Source organism: Trachurus japonicus, chromosome 6 (genome assembly GCF_045865225.1).
Source record: "Trachurus japonicus isolate A0001 chromosome 6, Traja_1.0".
Classification (NCBI taxonomy): Eukaryota; Metazoa; Chordata; class Actinopteri; order Carangiformes; family Carangidae; genus Trachurus; species Trachurus japonicus.
Window position 1 is genome coordinate 15,975,630 of NC_140912.1, and position 22,778 is coordinate 15,998,407.

A 22,778-nucleotide genomic window follows, 5' to 3' on the forward strand; every position below is an offset into this window, starting at 1 on the left:
TGCGTGTGTGTGTGTGTTTGTTTGTGTGAGTGAGTGAGAGAGCTTACAGAAGTGACCAGACCTGAAACTGAACCTCGCCTACCATCTGCAGGTGTACACCACAGGTGACGCATAAATAAATAAAGGGTTATTATCATACAAGACAGAATATTATATTATATTATTTAAACCTGCATATTAACACATCTTAACTGCATTGTATACTATTTGTATAGTTTCATCTATTACAGGGTAATACAGGGTCATGAATTGTATTGTACTACTCTATGCACTTTTGAGTAAATGGAGTTACGGTACATTGCACCACTTCCACTTTTGTATGATTATTTGTTTAAGGGATAAACTGAATTGGTATTCAGCAGTTCTTCATCATTTCAAATTGTTTCAACTTAGAAATATGACCTAAAAAAACAACAAAACACAGTTGTCATGTGTATACAACTGAAACATTTTAATAGTAATTATCAGATAATAACAAAACACAGACCAAAAAAGTAATGCTTATAGAAACTAGTAGGTTTGCTTTATTGTTATTTGTGTTGCTGTTTTATATGGGTACATTTTATTTGGATACACAGATACCATCCACATTTTATAAACTCTCATTCTCTCAATCTCTCACACACTTTCTAGCTGCAGTGTTTGGACAGGCAGTCACATGAAGTGACAGACAGGACAGTGTGGTGTGTACGGGTGCCATTGGCACACAGGATGGGAACGTCGAGAGGCTCGGTCTCCACAGCAGCACAGCACACGCACTCCTGCTCCACAGCGGCCTTCTCCAGAGAGTACATGGACTTACTCTGACATTTGCCCTGACGGACAGACGGACAGATGGACAGCACCCCAGGGAGAGACAGAGAGGGTGGGATGGTGAGGGATAGTATTATGATTTCATTCAACTTTGTAGGCTAATCCTTGAGGGGAAAAAGTATTAATCAATTCTAAAAGTGTGTGTGTGTGTGTGTGTGTGTTTGTGTGCATGTGAGTCTGTGTGTACTATTTTACCTCACAGTAGTGCAGTTCTATCTGCTGCTCTGATTGGCAATCATCCACTTTAATGTAGTTAAGCGTTCCCATGGCTCTCCGACACTGTGGCTCCGTACCTTCACACAAGCACAAACACTGTTATTAAAATCACAGCACCTACATTTTTTTTTGGAAAAGTGTAACAGTCACGTAGAGGACACAGCTCAACTTACACGTCTCACAGCAGGTTGTTCCAATCTGGCTCACTTTCCCCTGAAAACAAACAGGAGGGATAAAAGAAAAATATGTAAATTGGTGAGAGATACTGCAGTGTAAGGGCGTGAGGTGTGGGAATAATGTGAGACGAATGTGGCCGTACCCCTTCGTCCAGACAGGCCTGTTTGTTAAAAGGAGGGCAGGTGGTCACTTTGGTCTCCAGCACAAGACCTCCTTTACTGTTTAGACCACAGGTATACAAGTTGCAACCCTCTTCACTAGTAGTGTTCACCTGGAGGGAAAGAGAAGCACACATGTGTCTGTCACATCACTGCAACTGATAAGCTGTTTTCTTCATTTTAAAATATACTGGAGTTATGTAAAATTATAATTGTATAGCGGAGTATAGTATAATATACAATAGGATAGCCTCATAATACTGTACATATAATAGGGTAAATTATAGTAAGCTAAGCAATGTTATGCTATACTATGACATACAATTTAGTGTAGTGTTTATTTTAGTTTAGTGCATAGAATATGAAAAGTGTGATAAAACGATACAGTATAAACATTGAGATGATCATTATTATGAAGTTTTAACACAAGAGTGATTGCTGTATTGTATAGCATGAAGTTTGTATTCTCTGTGAGTGGCAGCATTCATATGCAAGGTATAGTATTTTATGCAAAGCACCCACCGGTACACTGATCAGTTGTCCATCAGGCCTTTGCATGACACAGGCTGTGGGAACACAGCGACCACAGCAAGCATCTTCCTCCTTCTGCAGCGTGTATCCCTGAAAGTATCATGGTTGGATAACAAATGTTAGTTAATACATGAAGGAGTTTACTGTAAATACAGAAACATAAATGTGCCTGGACCATTTTGTGGAAATAAATAATTCACAAATTTACCTCTGTGAATGGAGAGAATCATGGAATATTGATGTGGTTGCAATTTAATGATGAACAGGGAGGAAATGTGGTCAGACGATTAGAGGATCTCAGATGAAAATGATTTTTAAATGCACTGGTTAGCTATGATGATGATAGATGATGGCAGTGATAATGAAAAAAAAAAAAAAAAAGATCCAACACTGGTTACCATGGGGCACGTGGGACAGCTGATTCTCCTGCAGGACAGTTTGTATTTCTTCATGACACCATCCTCCACCGTACACTCACAATGTGTACACACATCCATCATCATCCTCTCCCCAGCCTGCACAAAACACAGATGGAGATGGATCACTGACAGCACTATTCAAAGTATCAAACTTACTGTAATATGAAACAACACTGCATTTGTGCATGGCTTACCCCTATCACAGTGTTGTTGAGGACACAGGCATCCATAGGAGCTGCAGAGAGAGAAAAGGACAAACACATATGCTTCTTGCCATCCACTGGACATGATACTGTTTGTTCACCTCTAGGCTTTTTAAGGTCATATTCAGGACAACTAGGCAGCACCAAGATGAGAGAGTCCTCTGCTGGACAGAAACTGCAACTGCAACTTGGTATATAAACATTTTGTATAAGACAAAATGATCCGGGTAGATGAACTCACACATGCTAGTTCTGCTAACTCATGTCAACGTGCTGTACCGAATGGTCTGGCTGCATATGCTTTTCGGTGTGTATGTCATTTTTCATAATGCATGTGCGTTTACCACAGTGGCAGTGGGGGCAGCAGTCATGGGTGTCGCAGCGTAACTCTGTTCCCAGCGGGCAGGACGGGGTGTCCATGGCAGAGCAGCTGACGTTAGTTGAAGAGATGAACACCTCTTCTTTCATTTTCACACACTGGTGTAAAACACATTTATCATCTGGAGACTGCCACACCTCACCCACCTATAAACAAGCACAGATCACATTAAAATCAAGTTGGAAGAAGATAAATAAAACAAATCTGTGCTTACAATCAGAATATCTATAGCCAAAGAGGTGTGATTGTTACCTGAGAGCACATTATGAGCAAGTTGTGTATGAATACAAAAAAACACACTGTACTGTTGTGTGTGAAAAAACACAGTGTGTAAGAGCGGAGAGAAATAAATCATACTGTATATACCATATTTCTGCAAAGGCTACCATTGACATTTACAGGAAATTAATCATTATCTGCACATATTTTTGCACATATGATTCCTCTTCACACATACATGTCTCAGGTTTCCACCAATCAGTGTGTCCCCTCGCATCTCTCCGTCTGACTCCACACAGCTGGTCGGTGTGCATTTCCCACAGCACGCTCCATTTGATGGGATGTATGTTGAGCCCTGAAATACATAATAAAAAAATTAAAAAGTGAAATATATATAAAACATATGAGAGTTAACAGCTGTAGAAGTTTAATGCGTTTGTATATGTGTGTCTGTGTCTCACCTGAGGGCAGTTGCGATCGCAGACAGGTGGGGTACACTGGGCAGTGTGCAGAGACGTCTCTTTGTCCTGCAGCTGGGTGCAACTGCACTTCTCACATCCCTCCTCCCATTCACTCCCCATTGGGTGAATCACACCACCGACCACACACACCTGGAGAGACACGCAGCAGCAGAAAATCAGCACAGACAAAGCAAAGGAAACTTATGCGGTGAAAGATGCAACCGACACACAGACTCACCTTGTCCGGCAGGCAGCTGGTTTCTGTGCAGCCACATTCATTGGTAGAGGTGGATGTGCTGAACCCAGGTGGGCAGGTGCGGGTGGAGTTCTGGCAGCTGCACAAACATTCGTAAACGTCACAGCACTTTGTCTTTTTCACTGACAGTTTGCGATATGGGGGGCAAGTAGGGGGGGCTTGAAGGGTGCACTCTTCCTTTTTGCAGACTGAGACAGAAAAGAGATGAAGAGAGATAAGTTATTTCTGTATATTTACCAGATTGGACATCACAGAGAGTGAGTGAGTGAATTGCTTACCGCACTCGTGTACTGGCTGACATTCCCCAGGGTTTTTCAGAACCACAGTCTGACCGTCATCACAGCGTGGCACTTCAGGTAGATCACAATTCACCAGATCACACACTGGAAAGTCACAGAGAGAGATAGTCAGGGCACCAATCTTATTCCTTATGTGAAATGATTAAAGTTTAAGCTCTATTAAATCTCTGTAGTGAAGGTGCTACAGGGTTTTTTTCCACAGGTTAATTTGTCTATTGCAGTAACCGACCTTATCGACCTGTATCTCACATTCATCACATATTGAACACTGACAGTTCTGTTGATAGGGCTGGAATAGGATCCCCTTATGCATGTGCAATTTTCCACATACCACACTCATATTCTGGGCAGCACTTGGTTTCTCTCTTCTCCTTCAGGATCTCACAGGCTCCACAAACTGGACCTAAACACACACACTTCATTTTAAATAACATCTAAACTCAAGACAATTCAAAAAATGATGCTGGCTGCACAATACCAGGAAACACAGGAAGCACACAGTGAGCTTCAATAAGCAATGGTGCTTACGCTTGATGTCGTTGCAAGGCCGGGCAGTGCAGTTGATGTGTTGTTGGTCCAAACACATGCAAATCTGACATGGGTTCTCATCTGGTACCCAACTCTGCATATACTGTAAAAACAGAAGCAAACCATGTTCCTTTTAATTGCAGTATTTGCTTGCATTAGAAATAAACACTAGAGGGCACTCACAGCACACTTTAATGGTGAAGACTTAAGTCACTCCATTATATTCTATTGGCATGCCTTTTTCTGTGATTAAGAGTTTAATTAATTTTGCATCATTCCCTCACACGGTCAGTCATGTTTTCCTTGTCTTCTTGTGCGACTCACCATGTGTGTGTGTCCGTGGGGGTCGACGCACTGCGTGCACGCTTCTGGCGACACACACTGTCCATGATGCAAAACCATCCCCCCAGTACAGAAACAGCCCTCGGTAGGCGTGTCCATACAGGATGACCCGTTACCCCTGGCAACCGACCAGTCACCAGGCAACGCCTGTATGCTATCGCAGTCGTCTACACAACCGGTCCGACATGCATCATACTCCATGGAGCCGGGGCACTGCAATGCTAGAACACAGACCAGGCAGAAAGTTTCAGTCTGGGCTCAAACAGGCCGTTAAAATGCAGCAAATGATTCATTTGCACATAAGTGACTTACGGCAGAGGTGGGGGCTCCTCCAGTCCACACACACCCCTCTCTGTCTGCAGAGGCGTGCGTAGGCAGAAATTAGCTCGCACACATCTGACTCCTCACATGCCTGCTCCTCACACTTGGCGAGGAACACCTGGACGGGGATGTGCTCGTGGCACGGTTCAAACACCTCAGAGCGTAGGGCCTGACATCCCATCGCTGCTCCGGACACACACAAGGCCTTCCGTTTGGGCAGACACACGCCTCCGTCTGCAGCCACGGTCCAGTCTGAGATGAAGCCAGGCTTGTCGGTGGTCGGGCTGCCATCGCGTAAAGTGAGGACATTAACCTTCTCCTCCCCACAGGCGCCTAGAGGAAACAAACAGAACAGTCATACATCACGACAGCAACTGTGTTTCTGCTGCTCTTATAGAAGGAAGAAAGAAACGAGGGATCGTATTTCTGTTACCGCAGAGCCCGGCAGTGTGGCCGGTGGTGGAGGAGCTCATCAGTGTGATGGTAAACTCATTACTCTGTGGAGTGAACGTCAGGACATAACCGTGGTCTGATTTCAGCTGCAGCATCACTCCTCCATAACGCACCAGCTCCAGGCCACCGAACCGCCACGGCAGTGCAAGCTCTTCTCGATCAATCACTGCCTACTCAGACAAACACACACATGCACACACACCCAGTGGGTAAATAAACCTTCATATACTCGCAGATAATGATCAATTTCAGCGTCTGCACAGGCAGCAACACTCACACACAGCTTACCGTCATGTCGTCCTTCAGCAGCAGCTTATGCGGCCCATGATTGACTTCCATGGATTTCATGCAGACTTGGTTGTAATTCTCGGAGCCCTGACAAGGTCCGCTGTGGAGTATGACCTCTGACCCTTCGCTGATTCCTCTGCTGACAGTGAGGAGCGTGTAGGAGCACAGTCCCTCCCCATCCAGCCTGAGCGCCAGGCCGTCAAACCTCACCACGTGATTGGTGGAGCTCCCCATGCACATGCCTGTCGACACAAAAGCAGGCAGGAGGGAGCAGAGTGTTTGTGCAGGAGTCAGGAGGACATTGCGTTATTTATTTATAGACAATATAAATAGACTGGAATGCGATTCTCCAGCATTCATGGTTAACAGCTCAAGTGGGAACAGTTGTGCACTTGATATCAAGTAGATCCTTTTGATATACATACAAGGGCATTCCCAGTGGCAGCCGCAGGTCTCCTGGACTTTGATTGGTGGTATGTTGTTTCGGCAGGCTGGCGGCTCCAGTCTGTCACAGCTGACTTTGTGATTCTGTACTGTCACTGCCCCACTGGGGTGACACAGAAGAGAGTGGCAGCCATCCTCCAGCAGCCATGATTCTCCAGGCTGAAAAACACATGAGCAGAGAGAGATCCAGATGTTCTCACAGCTGTAAAAGGTCACTATATTGCTGTAACTGCTATTTTTCCACCTTAGTAGACATTACTCACTTTTCTCTCATTTCCATTATCATCCACACACACTCCTGGTGGACCAGCTGAGAAAAACAAAGCACATAACATCTCATCCACTGTTATAAAATATTATCACTACCGTTGCTGAAATTATAATTGGTCTATTTAAACTAAAGAAAGCAACAGAACTTTCTTGGAAAGAAAACAAAACAAAGCAATGTAATTGTGTATTTGTGTGTGTCAGCACCTCTGCAGATTCTCTCTGTGTAACCATGGTCCAGAGTCAGCAACATCAGTAATTGATCCATGCTGTTCAAATGCAATGTGTTGTCTTGGTTGCCATGGCGTCCAAGCACACTGAGCTCGCTCCTGTCATAGCCTGGTCCCACCCCGATGGGGAACACGGAAACACCTGAGGGACAAGACTCTTATCAGTGAAATTTAACTGAACCGAGGAGGATGAAGGATGGAAACGCGCCAACGGAATTTTCAGCCGATGCATCAGATCTTTTTCATGGCGTCTTAATTACCTGCTGCCAGCGCCTCGTTAACTGCCTCTTTGACATCATCAGCTGATTTGTCCGTCACCAGCATCACCACAGCTTTTGGTACACCCACTCTTCCGCCACTGACTGGTGAGATGGACGCCTTCACAGCAAACTGCAAAGCGGACCCTGCGCATAGACGGAACAGTGAGTCTGTGTGTGAATTTGTGTTTGCTATAATGTGTCTTCGTGTGTGTGTTTGTGTGTGTGTGTGTTCATCCATTACCTAGCGCGGGAGCAGCAGTGGTCCTGCGAGGTGTGCTCTCAACCAAGTTCAGGAGGTGTGAGGTGCTCTGTTCATCCTTCCAGGTGAACTCTGCTGTGTTGGTGTCTCCATACTGAACCACACTCACCTGAGTGCCATTCAGCCCTGCACATAGACACATTGAGTTAAATAACTCAATCAACATAATAATTTTCCAAACTGCGGCTTAACCCAAATACATCCAGAGTTGTTTCAGCTTTAATCACAGCTGCAGGCAACCCTTAAAATCTAACTTAAACGCGCATCTGTCATTTCAGTGACAGGTGCAGTGCACCTGACAACATATAATACTGGGTCACACCTACCTATGTCAGAACTCTTAATGAACTCTTTGACAAACGTCTTCATGTCCTCAAACTGGTCTCCAGCCTTCAAGAGGAACAACACGTCCACAGGCTTCTTACATGGCACTGCTCAAAGAGATGTTCAAAAATGAATCACGGCCGAGCACTCCTTGTGGACTGAGTGATTAAATTGAGTGTGTGTATGTGTGTGTCTTCTGTACCTGAGGGTGGCAGGGTGGAGAGTGTTGGGAGGACCAGGGGCGGCAGCGTAGGAGAGCGGGGCCTCACCGTGGTGCGTGTGATATTGACTATTCGGTGGACAAGGGTTGTCAGATGGCTGTAGTCGTCGACCATCATTGGTCTTTGAGGGAAGCTGTATGGCAGCAAGTCGGTCTCACGCACTTTTGGTCCAACTCCAATAGGGTATACTTGTATATTTGTGGTTGTGGTAGTGGATGGTGGGCGTGTCACCGTGTCAGTAGGTGGGTTCTCCGTCACAAGGAAGACCAGCTGAGGTGGGGTGGGGCCACGTGAAGGCTGAACGGTCGTAATTTCCTGGATGGCTTTATTGACAGCTGTGCCTGTGTACGTGTCTGTGTTCGTCTCGGATTCGCCACTCCAACGAATCTCACTCAGTCGCTGATGCAGCAGCGTCATCTGTCGCCTCACCTCCCACCGGCTGATCTCCACGGTAACGGTTACCGAGTACTGGATCACTGTGATGCGGATGAACTCCTCCTCTTCCGCCAGCTTTGAGATAACTTCCTCCAGGAAGACGAGCGACTTGTTGAAGTTGGTCTCGCCAACGGATTTAGAGCCCTCCACTATGAATGTCACATCCTTGACTTGAGAAGTGGAAGTGGTAGTGGGAGACAGGGCAGAGGGTGGGGTGGTTGTAGGTGAGTGGGAACTTTGTTTTGTGGGGTTTGGCTCCAGGGGTGGAGCAGGTGTAGTGGTGGTGGTGGTGGTCGTGCCCTGGACAGCTTTACCCAGCGTGGGCTTCGGTGGCGGAGGTTTGGCCCCCTCGGGCTCCATCCCCAAGGTGCAGAGGTGATCCGTCAGGTCTAAGAGATTATCAGGCAGCTCCGCTGTGCTGCTGAGCACATATTCCCTGTTTTCTGGGTTGGCCTTGGTGATGTCATTAATCTGTTGCATGTTTACCCCTGGACCCAGTGCCACAGTCAGGGTGGTGATGGCCTTCTTGCGAAGCATCTTGACTAAGGCGCGGACGGGTCGGGGGTTGGCGCTGGCTGTCAAGATGATGGCAACGCGGCCAGCATTGTCACGCTTGTTCTTATCGTAGATGTTGATGACCAGATACTTGACAGCCTCATCCAAGAAGGCAGCATCTCCTCCTGTATAATGTAGCTCACGCACAGTCTTCTTAAAGAGCCACTTCTGAACCTGCACGTACATACAGTATGAAAGAAAAAGACATGAAACAAACAGGTGGCGACCTTTACTGTGACATTTAATGAAAGCAAGTCAGCATTTATCTACCTGCAGGTCATATGTTTTCACTCCAGAGTGGTAAAGCAACACTGTGGCTCGAGTGTGAGCTGAGCCCATGCGAAACCGTTCAACCACTCCCAGTATAAAGTCTTTGGCTGCCTGAAATTCATCTTCAGTCAGGGCTTCCGAACCGTCCAACAGGAACGCCAGATCCATGGCGCGGTCACACATGCCCTCGGGCATTAAGGTGGTGAAGGGCATGGTTGTGGATAAGTCATAATAGGGTGTTGGTGTGGGGGTGGTGAACATGGCGAGGGAGGTACACGCTTCACAGGTGAGGGTGTTGTTGTCACAGTGACTACAGAAAAGGAAGAAAAAGCATCTTAAAATGTGCAAATAATCAAATCATAAAGTCATTATGGTAACTATTAAATAGCAGTTAAAACATTTACAGACTTATTTCTGAGTGCTCTGATGCGGTATTACCATATTTGGCAGTGATCTGGATCATCGTTGTTCAGGATGACCTTGTTGCCGTGGGAGATTCTCTGACCCTCATGGATACACACATGACACTGAGAGGGATCTACGCAACGCATCGCCACCTCATCCAGCAGTTGGCCTTAGAGAAAAAAGTTTTTTAAAGAATGCATCAAACTAAATCTATTTAAGTCTGTATTGAGATGCTGCATGCATAAATGTGTAAGTGTTGTATGCGAGGGACTATGTTTGGCACCTGGGGGGCAGTAGGCATGGCAACCCTCCACACATGAGAGCGAACAGTGGAGGGGTTCTGGGTGCTGGCAGGTGACTGGGCAGGCTGGGCCACAAGTATTAAACCTCCACTGGCATAACTCTTCCCCACCACCCGGAGCCCTGGGGTTCAGCTCCTCGCAGCTAATGGCTAAGAAAAAAAAAGAAGAAGCTCAATTCACATCAAAAGTCTTTTTACTGAATGTCCGGTGAAATTGGTTAATAGTTAATACCGTAGTTAATCTTCACTCAGGTCTCTCAGTGTCTGGTTAAGTATCAATTGAGTGAACAAAAGCCAAAACGATAATTCTGAGTCTGAATCTGTTTTGTTCAAGACTTTCACAACAATTAATATTCAACGTTTCAGACCATTTGATTTTGACAGACATTGTCTGCTGGTTCAGCTTTGTCAAGCAGCCATGATAATCATTATGATGATTAATTTAAAACATGAGAGACAATGTCTGCTGTTCATAACAGTTAAATATAATGAAAGATGATACAGTACAATAAATTGTTCACACTCACGGCAAAGATCATTGGATCTCCAGCTGATATGTACGTCCCTTTCTGAACAAGCTTGTGCGTAAGCCGCGATGACATCACAGAAACATGCACAGTCGCCCACTGAGGGACAAGAGCATGCTGCTTCCACACACATCTCCACGTACGGCTCTGCATCCACCTAGAGACACACGGGAAAACGTAAAGAAAAGCCCAAGTGCATAAACAATGAACGTTGTGTCGTGGGATATCTAACATGTCTGGAATCACACTCACCTGACCGTTGCATCCTTTGAAGAGGGGACCAGTGATGACACGACATGACTGCTCTACTGTTACCAACTTGACAATGTTGTTGCTACAAGGAGCCGGTACCTACACGGACAAGACACTTGTTAGTGCACTGAGTTACTCTAAATTATTCAGTCTTATAATCAAGCTTTTACACATTAATTTTATACATTAACAGGAAGTAAGAATATAAACTTTAAAGCAGAAGTAAGTGGTCCGGTCGTTTTCGCTAATGCTGCGTTCCAGGCTTTTGAAATCGTAAATTACAGCTTCAAGTCACAACTTACGCTACTTTGTAGCGTTTCAGGCAACCCACTCGTGTTTTTCCGACCTGTTTTACCGGTGAAAGTCACTATAACGGCCACTCGTAACTTCCAACTCGTACCAGATCGACCTGGTACCACTTCACGGTCGGAAAAATACGAGTTTCCTTGAACGCACCATAACAGTCCTCGTCCCTACGTCGCCACATTCACGGCGTTCCTTGGCTGCACACACAGCCCTGCATGCCGTTCTCTCTCCTCATTGGATAAAAACTGTAGGATACGATAAATGTTTTCTCTTCGGCTCAGAGCAGAGCAGAGTGACTGACAGACCCGTGTTTCAGTCCAAACACTCTATGTAAGTGATTGCTGTCGGAAGATATAACTATTTAAGACTTATATTAACACAAATATATCACTTACTTCTGCTTTAACTAAGCAAATAGAAGATTCAACATCGAAAATATGGTTAAAATGAGAATTTTTAATAATTAATAAGATAATCTAGACTATGCTGATTTTGGATGGTCATCCATAACTATACGAACAAAACAGCTTTCAAAATGTTTCTGATGTGTGACCATGTGATTTAGCACAATTTGTAGCTGACTACAAATGAGTAAAAACTACCTGGGATAATTTCATCAAAAGAAAGCAGTTCTAGTGAAAATTGTTGATTATCCAGAGCAACAAGGACATTGTGTCTGGAAAGAAATGTTTTGATTCAATCTTATATACTATATGTGTATGTGTGTGTATATGTATATGTATATGAAGGGAGTTTTTGTTGTATAGCAGTGACAGCAGAAATATAAAAAATAGACAGATTAAATGACACCAAGCATCAGGAGAAAAGATGTTATTCATAATTTAAAATTGTACCTCTGTTACATCAGCACAGCTGGGAACGACCTTCCAGGAATTCCCAAAGTGGGGGGAGTCCACCTCCAGTTGGTTGTTACTGCTCATCAAGTCATTGTTGACATTTCCATCAAAGTTACCACACAAACCACACACCCGGCCCTAAACAAAATATGATGTACAAACAAACAAAAAGGAAAACGTTTCATATAAAATACTGTGAATGGAAAAAATATATATATATATTTCACCAGTTCAAAGTACTGTAGTGTTTTGATATGAGTACCCTGTAAGTGGCTGAAATGTGGACCAGGAGATGGGTTCCCTTGTCCCAGCTGAGGGAAATGTCTTTCCCCAGCAGCACAGTGTAAAACTGACCAGATCGGATGATCTCCACCTGTGAGCCCTGCAGCACCGGCTTCTTCATCTTCACCTGTGTGAAGTATGACAATATGAAAAATGCATGTGAATAAAATCAAATGAATTTTCACATATTTTAAAGGAACACACCTACAATTAATCTTTCAATGACTGAAGCCCATTGTAATGTTTATTAAGTATTAAGTAGTATGCTTTTTGGTCAAATTGTGACTTATGAGGGAATAAAGTTGCAATTTTAAGAAGTTTTGTTCATGTTTGTCAGATGACTCACAATTGCCACAGTATTTTGGGGTCTTTTAAATCAGTGTGGGCTGACCACTATGGACTTGACATAACAAATGCCATGAAATTACCAGTACATGCATGTTTGAGAGCTGGTATGGGTATATGTGTTGCGACCTGAGTGCGTTACCTCTCCATGTTGCATTACAATCAACCCTCCCTGGTAGAAGACTGTGATAGCTTTTGCACAGCGATGTCCAACAATGCCACAGGCCTCGTTCTCAACCAGCACTCTGAATGAACCCTCCTCTCCATTACACATGTCCTGTTGACAGTGAAAGCAGAGAAAAGTAGTAAATAGAGAAGATAAATCATCTATTTTCGATTTTAATGTCATTCTCTGTACCACCCTGAAACTCTTTTGAGGTCTCTCTGTCTTACCTGGACCAGAACATACTGGCAGAGGCCAGGGAAGGAGTACTTGAAGCCATCAAACGTGATGTAATGGCCCTCCCCAACAGTGCGGCACACGCCATCACACAACTTCTTTGTGCACTGCCACTTTCTTTTCTCGCACACACTGCAAAACCGAAAAGGCTGTTAAGCAAGCAAAGTGGAGGTATTACCTTTCATAGCCACGAAACGCAAGCCATCACTTTACCAGGTGTTGCAGTCCACAGAGATGGTTGCTCCTGATGGATATGGCCTGTTGTTATGGTAACAGGGACACTGCTCCGGTGCAATGCAGTCTCTGCGGTGACGTACCTGAAATCAATTCACGAGTCAATCACTATTTAAGTCTGAGATGAGAAGTGCTTTATCTGCAAACACACACAACCACACACATGCACACACCCACCGTGCCGGGTGGACAGAGGCAGCCGGAGATGCACGAGAGGCTGACGCAGGGAAGGTCCAGGTTCTGACAGGTCCTGGCACATTCCAGGCCTTTTCCGCCGGCGTTGCACTCTGCACGAACTAATGGCGGAGGGCACTGGGCAGACCGCCGCTCTGCATACAAAAAAAACACCATCATGTAGTTGATTTACATTAAATTGATTTAATAGCCCTTTAACTTACATTAACAGGACTAAAGAAGACTTATTTACTGATAGGACTAAAGTTGCACCTTATGTAGATTTTCGAATTGTGAGGTTCGTTGTATTTAATGTACCCCCATAAGGAAACTGTAGTGAAAACCTGTTAGATTGAATGCATTATGCACTGGGCAGTGTGTACCTCCCGGTTTTTTTAGGTGATGGGCACCTGTGTTCACCATATTTGAAATTGCACTTTGAAATTTAATCATGATGATTTTTTTAAAATCCTTAGTCTTATGATTGCTGTTATCAATGTACCCTGAACTGTTCAACTGTTCAACCTGCACTGATGTCTATTTATGATGTCTGTCTTTATGTCAAGGACTACATATGGAAATTTGTGTTCTTGCTAAATCTGGTGCAGCCATCTTTTTATTTGTTTGAATAATTAATGTCACTGGACGCTGTCCTGTTATAAACACATGAAATACAGCTACAACACGGACACAAGTCAAGAAGCACAATGAAAAAATAAAGATGTGTTAACTCAAGTACTAAAGTATTGTAATTGTACCTCTGGACGGAGCCAGGTCGTCGTCGTAGAAGAGGTCGGACAGCATGTTATCACTCATTTCGGCAGAGCTACAGCGCATGGAGGCATTCTCACAGTAGCTACACACACAAACAAAAAAGTAAATTAAGATGCTATAATTAGATTTATTTTTGAATACATATACGCATAGACACTAACCAGATGCTGTTGTGATCTGCGTAGACGTCACTAGGCTGGTAGAGCTCTCCATCATGCAGACAGGAGCACAGGTCAGCCGTCACACACTCCCCTTTTTCGTTCAGGTACTTTCCAGCAGGACAGAAACAACCCTCCTCACACACCTTCTCTCCTTCACAACCAGCTTCAGCCCCCGACAGAGCACGGCACGTCTGGTCGCACGCACTCCCACAGGCCTTGTACACTTGGCCTGCAGGGCACTCGAGCGCTGACAAAATCAAACCCCCACTGATTAGTCACCTGCTCTCAGTTGAGCTTTGTCTTTATATGTTAAAAATAGTGTTTTGTATGCTAGAAATGAGTTACCACAGAGTGAGGGAGACCTCCAGTTGAGCAGAACTCCTCTGGCAGAGCAGGCAGCTGCGTAGGCGGACAGAGCAGAGCACAGGCACTCCTCACCGTCCACACACGCGCACACGTCATAGCGACAGAAACGCTGGAACGGAGCGGGGTTCACCAGAAAGTGGCACGCACTGAACACGTCTGACATCATCATCGCACATGCCTCTTCTGCAAAATGCACTGAAAGGTATTGGAGGGTTAGATGTTGAGTTTAGTTGTATTTTGGGTGACATGTGCCTACAGTACGTGAGTGTGTATACCTCTTTTGGGGTTAGTGGCACATGGATCACTCTCATGTTTGTGTGTGGATTCACAGTCTCCATTAATCCTCCAGGACTGGCCGAACGCCTGAGGTGCTGCCTCTACCAGTCCAGAACCAGACAGGAAGTCATCACCTTGGTTACCATTGAAGTTGCCACAGAGACCACAGGTTTGCCCCGCCCACTGGGTTTCCAGCTGGGGGGGGGTAGACAGATTCCAATACAGTAGTTAGCTTATCCTTTTCACACACGCATCACGGCCAATTACATCTGTAATCAGTAAACATACACAACCTTTAAGAGCACCCGGCCACGCCCATCCCAGTCTAGACGGAGGTCATCTCCAAACTTTACACGGACAGAAGACTGGACAGATCTCAGGATATGCAGACGGCCTGTGAGATACAAGTTGAATTCAATTCAACTTTATTGCAGGCGATTTAAACCACAATATATTCAAACTTAACATTTTATTTCAAATAAAATGGTTGATGATGACAAGTTTGTGTTAAGAAAGGTTGACACAGAATATTCAAATCAGCCATTTCTTATTCCATGTTGATATGTGGGATGAAGCACTTAAACACACAATATGGCAATTTCAAGCATCACAAGTTCCAAGTATATTTCCCTGTATCATATTATTGAAGAGGGAATATGAAGACTCTTATCCACTCATCTATCAAAGTCACATACCATGATGCATCGGGGTCTGGATGTCCATGCCGTTGACAGAGACAACGCCTCCGTGCTTCAGCTTCACTGTCATGTCCTCCAGCGAGGGCAGGGTGAGCGTCACTGAGCGTGTGCAAACGGCATCCTGATCATCTGCACACTGAGTCACAACATCAATAAATAGCAAAAGAATTATGAGCGATTAGTGGAATCGAAGTGACAGAGGGAGAGCGAGAAATGTCTGGCAGTTAAAAACACACGCTCATTACCTGCACGTTCTCGATGATGACAGAAAATTGGCTTTCTTTGCAGTCTTTTGCCAGCAGGTACTGACAGTGGCCACTGAAGGTGAAGAACTTGTTGTCGAAGGTCTTGAAGTGAGACTGGCCCACCACCAAACACTCACCTTCACACAGACAGCAAAGACATAACCACCAAATACAAGCAACCCAGGACTTTATTAATGTATGTATTAATGTATTGATTACTACTGCAGGCCTCTCTCACCGGGGCAGCCTTCATTGGTGCATTCCCAAGAGCCGTGACGACACACGCTGCAGAACAGTTTAGACACTTTAGAGACAAACTGGAAGCTTTTTTTTTAACGCACTTATGCAATTATTTGGGCACGCCTTGTGCTGTCTCACCAGGTGTTGCAGTCCTGAGAGATGGTGGATCCTGGAGGGAAATGTCTTCCCATGTGCACACAGGAACATTCAGACACCTCCACACAGCGATTCCCATCCAAAACCTTCCCCACTGAAACACAAACGCACAATGTTACAACTGCATGTAACAAAGAGACAAAGAGAGAAGGAGGGAGAGGTAGTGAGGAGGAGGGAGGTTACCAGGACATGTGCAGCCGTCCACACACTCCTCCTTGCAGACCTCCTGGATGTTGAGACTGTGGCACGTTGTAGAGCAGGACTTGGTGCATTCACTGTACTGCATCCCAATCGGACACTTCGGGACTATACATACGCAAACACACAATTAGATCACTGATGTAACCCTATGGCCTGCTGTTACTGTATGTTTTACACACTGACAAACTTACAGCACTGGCTCTCCTCAAGCCAGCCTCGTAGAAGTACCCCATGGGCTTGGCATGTGCGTGCGTACTCGAGCAAGATTGGACAGTAGCAGTCTTCTACGTCCTTGTGGCCACAGTGACACGCCTCCTCCTGACACAGCGACAGGAACGCGTCGGGAGAAACCAGGTGGGCACAATGCAGAAAAACACTGGAGGTCTGCAACACAGAGCAGCTGGACAAAATCTACACACACACACACACACACACAAAAGTTACTTTTAGTAGTTGTCAGGCTTCATACTTCTTTGTGTCTTGATTGTTGGTGATTCATTCAAATATTTGTATTCTTGTCATGTTATCAGCCTTTGTGTCTTGTCAGCTCATGTAAATGAGGAATAATGGATTAGCAGAATGACATTTAGTGAGTAGGTTTTAAGATGGACTAAAGAATCTATGACAACAACGACAAGACAAACGCTGCTGGTGTCACCAAAATGAAAACAGGATTTTGACAGGTTAAAGATCAAACAGAGAGAAGTCAATGAGAATTATTGAAATTAATATAAAATACTCTAATATATATCTGCAAGGATATCATTGACCTTGTTATAGTACTTAGATATTTGATAGTGACACAAGATATGTGTCAGATTGCAATGAAGGAAATGCTGCTTTTTTGCGTTACAAATTATTCTTGCTAAAACTGGCTACTCCTTTTCATATCAGCACACACACAGCCACTACAGTATACACATTAGGTAAGGCACCCATATCAGTCAGATCTGAGCTTGCAGGCTTGTCCCCACTGCAGCATACGGTAATGGCCCTTGCGTTCATTTGCCGTATACTGTACTGTATATGTAAAGCCCATTCCCACCATTGTAAGTCAAATGTTTGACACAACTATGATCATTATGATCATAAAAGAGAACTGAAAGTAGAGAGATGACCGGAGGTTAAGGTAGAGGAAAGACTGGCAATAACATGCAGCAGAGTGTTTGAGAATGTTTTGCAGTTCATGGCTGGCACATTCACCATTGTGGTCACGTATCCCATGAGATTTTAATACTTGGACCACAGTTTTACCATTTCGTATTAAATCCAATTAGATATTTAACACAATATTCACAGTTCTGCCATATCACCACAGAGTTTTTACATACAGGTCCAACATTTTCATTATGGCTTGATTATCCATAAGACTGACCAAGCTTAATTATGATTTACAAAGTCAAAATTCGTCTCCTCACCGCTGAAGTGCCTTTGGTGGTGTTACAGGACAGGTTGAGCTTTGAGACACGTCGACATGACTGATCAGCCCCCTTCACTGCCCATGAATTTGCAAAGTCAAAACTGTCCTCTGTTAGGAATCCTGAAAATAAAAATAGTTCGGCAAAGAACAAATGAAATCTGAATTATCCATGTGGAGTCAATTTGTGCAGTTTAACAGTGGGAACACATAAATGGGTTGACAGATCTATCCTTAATCTCATCCTAACACTAATGTTTCGCTTTCTTTCACCATGTTATCTTTTCCTGTACTTAGTTGCTATTCTTCCTGTTGCTGACTTCTGGTGACCTAAATTCCAGTAATAATAGTCCCTTCCTGATTTCTCCTCACACTTAAACATCCACACGTCCCAAGAGGTGCACAGGAACGGAATTTTAACTCTACCCATTTCCCCTCACATGCACCTACCCTCTTGAGCGGTATACTCATCAGCTGATACAGAGTTGAAGTTCCCACAGAGGCCACAGGTGTGGTTGGCATGGTGCTTGGTCAGTGTCACAGCGATGTTGGCTGCGTTATCAATAGTAACAGTGAAGCCAAACTCCTCACTCCAGAGCTTGTAAAAGCCCAGCTCAGAGCCCGCAAACACAGCGTGGGATGCATATGGCAGAGACAGTCTACATGAAAGAAGACACACATCAATCCTCAAACTCTTAGCTGACTATTTTTTTGGAAATCAAACAACATGAACGCACATAAGTATTGGTTTTTGCACGACAATTTTGACTTTCTATGACCTTTTTTCTCCTTGTGTGAGCCGTCCATCAACAGACAGGTGCAGCTCCCAGGCATCTCCCAGAAACAGAGTGACTCCTGTTCTTTTGCCATTCATAAAATCCCCTGCAGATACGCAATATGTTAGTTTTTATGCCATATCAAACCAAAATAGACTGAAGCAAACAAAGCTGTACTTTGGTTCACATAAAATTAAACGCAAAGGTAAACTTTGAACTCAAATTTTGATGGTCTAATATATTACTGCCAGTACATTCACTGTTTTAACATAGATCACACTATTAAACCCATGCACATTGCACTGCACAGAATGAGATTCAGATACTATTAGAATTCAAATCTGTTTTGTTCATGCATTGAATCGTCTGAGTATGACTCACCCAGGAGTGTGAAGGAGTGATGGTGGCAGTCCCCAGCCAGCAGATAGCTGCAGTCTCCAGGAAACTCATACAAAACCCCATCAAACGTGTGAACGTGGTGTCGTCCGAACAGACTGCACCTGCCTGTCATACCCGCCGCAACACAGGCTGGACACACACAATAAAACAATACACAATTGAATGTGGGAAGAGGAAATCATCCATGAAATATTGTATGCAGTGTTACGTTTGAAGATCACAAAGAATTTGAATGTCACACACCTGTCAGGTGCAGGAGAACCCAGATTTGTTGCAAATACCTCCTCATGCACACCTGGAAACACACATAGAGATATGCTGTACATTATCACCTTCACCTACACCAACATTGTACTCTAATGTCTAAACATCTCATTATTCTGTGCTTAGTGCTCAGTTCTCCAAAATCAAGTTAGTCCTACCTCCATGGCTCCAGACTTAGCAAATTCACAGAATTAAGTAAAAAAAAACAAAAAAAAATGAGAGAACACAATCCAAATCAAACGTTCAAATTGCCCAGTCAGGGCATGATGATTTTATGTGATGGTCTGTGTCAAACATAAGCTAAACTGAGGAAAAGGCTCAAACACTTTATCACACACACAGACACCCAGCCACACTGGAAATTTTATTTTATAGCAACCCCTCGTTGACTTTCCAAGAAGGCACCTCCCCTCACCAGGTTATGTCAAGAAGGGCAGAATATCATTCTGTCCACAGCTCTGTGCTGGCAGACTGACACCATCAAACAGATTCAGCAGGACAATACCAGGATATGCCCACTGATCGCCTGGCTGAGTGATTAGTCTACACGTACGGATCTGTATCGGCGCCAACCCAAACAATTCTTGTAGAAAACACACTTACTGGAGATAGCTCACGCAATAACACGTCTTGGTGGTGTCACATGGACAAACACATGACTAATCTGTGCTAAAATTACACAAACATAAACACACTCACTCTCACTCACTCACACACACACACACACACACACACACTGGGAACGTGTATGGATCAACAATCTCAGGTGCAACATTCAATGATCATCTGGAAAAAGGACAATGACAGAGAAGGAGTGGATAATGCCTCCAAACAAAAACATTCCCAATCAGTGTCACCATCTCCAAAACATAAACATGGTGTTCTTTAATATCTATAACAACTAAAGCTTCAGTGTTGTGTATCCAAATAAATGCCTAATCAATTCTACTTTGATATAGCTAGTGTGCCTTGTTACAATAATTTAAAGGCTCTGTATTTTATATCAGCTATTCTCATTTATAAGTTCTCTCCTAAGGTTAATGTTGAGTAAAGCTACACTGCCATCTAGCTTAATATACTAATGGTGATATGATAAAGGTATAAGTTGTCCCAACATGTCAAAAGCATTGACGTGGACATCAGTCAAACACAGTCCGTAACAATGGCATGGTTGCATTAAGTGTGTCAGGACCTTTTATATACAGTCTATGGTCAGGAGGACCAGTCAGTTATGTTGGCTGTTGTCCCTAATTGTTGCCTCAATAAATTCCTGGGAATCACTCACCTGTGCTGGTTCGTGTCTGCATTTGGGTCCAGCCCCCTTCAAACCCTGACAAAGTGTCCCTGCAGTCGTGCCCATGTGAACCAAGGGCTTCTAGAACTATCTCACCTACTTTTTAATGTTATTTCTATTATTAAACTTGTTTCTATGATCCTTCACAAACTAAATGCTTAGTTATTGAAGGTCAACCAGTGTGGTTGTGTTGGTCACTCTAGCACATACAGCACACCCAAGCTGATCCCACCAAGTGCTCAATTGGGTTGAGGTCTGGACTCACGACAGGCCACTCCATCCTCTCAACTCCTAAATTCTGAAGGTACTCTGAAGGGTATTTTTTGGCACGTTTTTTGGGGGTACTGCTACCCACATGTTTAGCTGTGTTGCTCATTCCATGAATGCACGATCCACAAGCTGCACCTCATCGTAGAGGTGAGGTGACTATGCTTTCCAACGATATAAAATACAACACCAATTCGTATTATTAAAGGGGCGAAATGATTGACTGAAATGTATTCAAACTTTTTTTAAGAGTTTAGTAACTGAGGCAGGTGCTAAGCTCATAAATCAGGTAATGATCACCCAGCAGATGCATCCAATGGGAACTCAGGGGCTGACTCTGATGTGTAAAAATAGACCTCTTGGACCATTGCCAAATCAGGTTGGTTAGGATGACGAAGTAACTCCAAGAAAAGAACCTGAAGATAGGAGAATGGCCTTGTCAAATATAAGAAATTAGGAAAGGTCTACAATTGGTGAAGACCTTTCCAGACACAAGGGGCAACACTTGTACCATAATTCAGTGTATGTGTTCACGAACCTGCCTCGTTTTGCTGTATCTTTCCAAAGTACAGTAAATCTTACTCTTCTCTGCAATGTCTCCGTATGTTTCTTGACTCCTAAAAGTGTTAAATGAATGTATGAAAAATATTCGAAAAAGGGTTGTGGATTCCTTCACTTTAAAGAGGAACTATGTAAGTCCGGTACTTTTCCGCTGTTTTGCTAACCCTCGTCCATACCATGTGCATTTGTTTACAAAGAAGCTGGCGAGAAATCAATCAATAGAGCGGTAAATAACATACAATGTTATGTTGTGTATATTTGTGTAGTCCTATCAGTGCAAAGCCCCGTCACTACACCAACTTGCTGATTGGCTGAATGGGGTTGTCTGTCAACGCTACTACCAAAGCTATTAAACCGCTACTCCCGCCCAGCTCCCGCCCACCCCAAACGCTTGCAGGGGGGATGAGGCCAGACCCTCCCAAGAAATGAAATGAAATGAAATGCATTTCCGCGAGAGGCTGGTTTACGAGGCTAGCAATAAGTGACATGCACGTGAAAAGCAGAGAGCCTCCATTCTCCCTGGTAACAAGTTAAGCCATTTATTAAACCATCACAATTACTCCAAAGCTAACGTAAAAATGTAGCATAGTTAAGCTACAAATCCTGCATCTTTAAAATGTGACAAATCAATTGATAAAGTGGGTTTTTTAATTGGTGATAAGCCATCAAGAAAAAAAAGAAGCCATTTAGAAGTAGATTATATAAAATATATAAATTTTCACAATAATCTATCAAGTCTGTGATAAATGTTGGGTTAATAGAATGATTTCTGTCTCGATTTGCAGCCTTTTTCCAGGCAATAAGTTATCAAATATTAAATTGAATAGCTACATGGTTTATAGTTGGTGTATTTAGTGGCAGTAAATAATTTAATGACTAAAGCAATTTTTTACAGTCTAAATAAGCCCTTTATAATGGATGCCTTCTTGGTGCTCAATAATCTAAATAAAATAGATATGTAGCCCTATACTATGAACTGCCAGTGTGTACTGTCGGGGATACGCTGCTGGCCAGGACATGCTCGTGCACCGTGTTCATTCATGTACAGTATATTCAGTCCATGAACGCGCTTTTCTTATTCCCGGAGAATTACGTCATCGCACTGTGCATGTTCTGCAGAAACTTGCAACCACATAGCTCACAGCAGGCTGCAGGCTTCTCAGTGCATTGTTGTGCCATCGTAGAGCAGGAAATACAGGGGCTGAATGTAAACTATAGGTCACATTGGTTACGACATCTCTTGTACAGACTATAAACTAATATGAAGAAGAA

General features: G+C 43.8%; 1 protein-coding gene across 2 annotated transcripts; it reads right to left on the reverse strand.

Moving 5' to 3' along the window:
* Nucleotides 1–495: 495 nt before the first annotated feature.
* vwf (von Willebrand factor) lies at nucleotides 496–19,246 on the reverse strand. 2 transcript variants are annotated; one of them, XM_085779256.1, is made up of 51 exons: nucleotides 19,103–19,246; nucleotides 18,725–18,827; nucleotides 18,396–18,604; nucleotides 17,947–18,068; nucleotides 16,720–16,939; nucleotides 16,511–16,633; nucleotides 16,310–16,421; nucleotides 16,170–16,216; nucleotides 15,932–16,068; nucleotides 15,684–15,822; nucleotides 15,282–15,382; nucleotides 14,988–15,183; nucleotides 14,692–14,907; nucleotides 14,347–14,593; nucleotides 14,170–14,267; nucleotides 13,415–13,566; nucleotides 13,217–13,320; nucleotides 12,997–13,135; nucleotides 12,746–12,880; nucleotides 12,239–12,385; nucleotides 11,974–12,114; nucleotides 10,814–10,912; nucleotides 10,562–10,718; nucleotides 10,017–10,184; nucleotides 9,767–9,902; nucleotides 9,329–9,638; nucleotides 8,050–9,232; nucleotides 7,850–7,954; nucleotides 7,506–7,649; nucleotides 7,265–7,408; nucleotides 6,982–7,146; nucleotides 6,771–6,817; nucleotides 6,489–6,666; nucleotides 6,064–6,305; nucleotides 5,756–5,945; nucleotides 5,314–5,655; nucleotides 4,984–5,222; nucleotides 4,660–4,762; nucleotides 4,463–4,534; nucleotides 4,111–4,215; nucleotides 3,815–4,020; nucleotides 3,577–3,726; nucleotides 3,354–3,470; nucleotides 2,862–3,042; nucleotides 2,509–2,549; nucleotides 2,294–2,410; nucleotides 1,887–1,985; nucleotides 1,349–1,477; nucleotides 1,203–1,242; nucleotides 1,009–1,106; nucleotides 496–815 (listed from the first exon to the last, which is right to left on the reverse strand). In XM_085779256.1, exons 1-51 carry the CDS (start codon nucleotides 19,230–19,232, stop codon nucleotides 630–632), a joined length of 8,511 nt encoding a protein of 2,836 aa, XP_085635382.1. In that variant the 5' UTR covers nucleotides 19,233–19,246; the 3' UTR covers nucleotides 496–629. The 2 variants fall into 2 exon arrangements, with proteins under 2 accessions (XP_085635382.1, XP_085635383.1); XM_085779257.1 differs by lacking the exon at nucleotides 19,103–19,246 and having other exon boundaries at nucleotides 18,396–18,606; nucleotides 18,726–18,827.
* Between the last annotated feature and the right edge of the window lie 3,532 nt (nucleotides 19,247–22,778).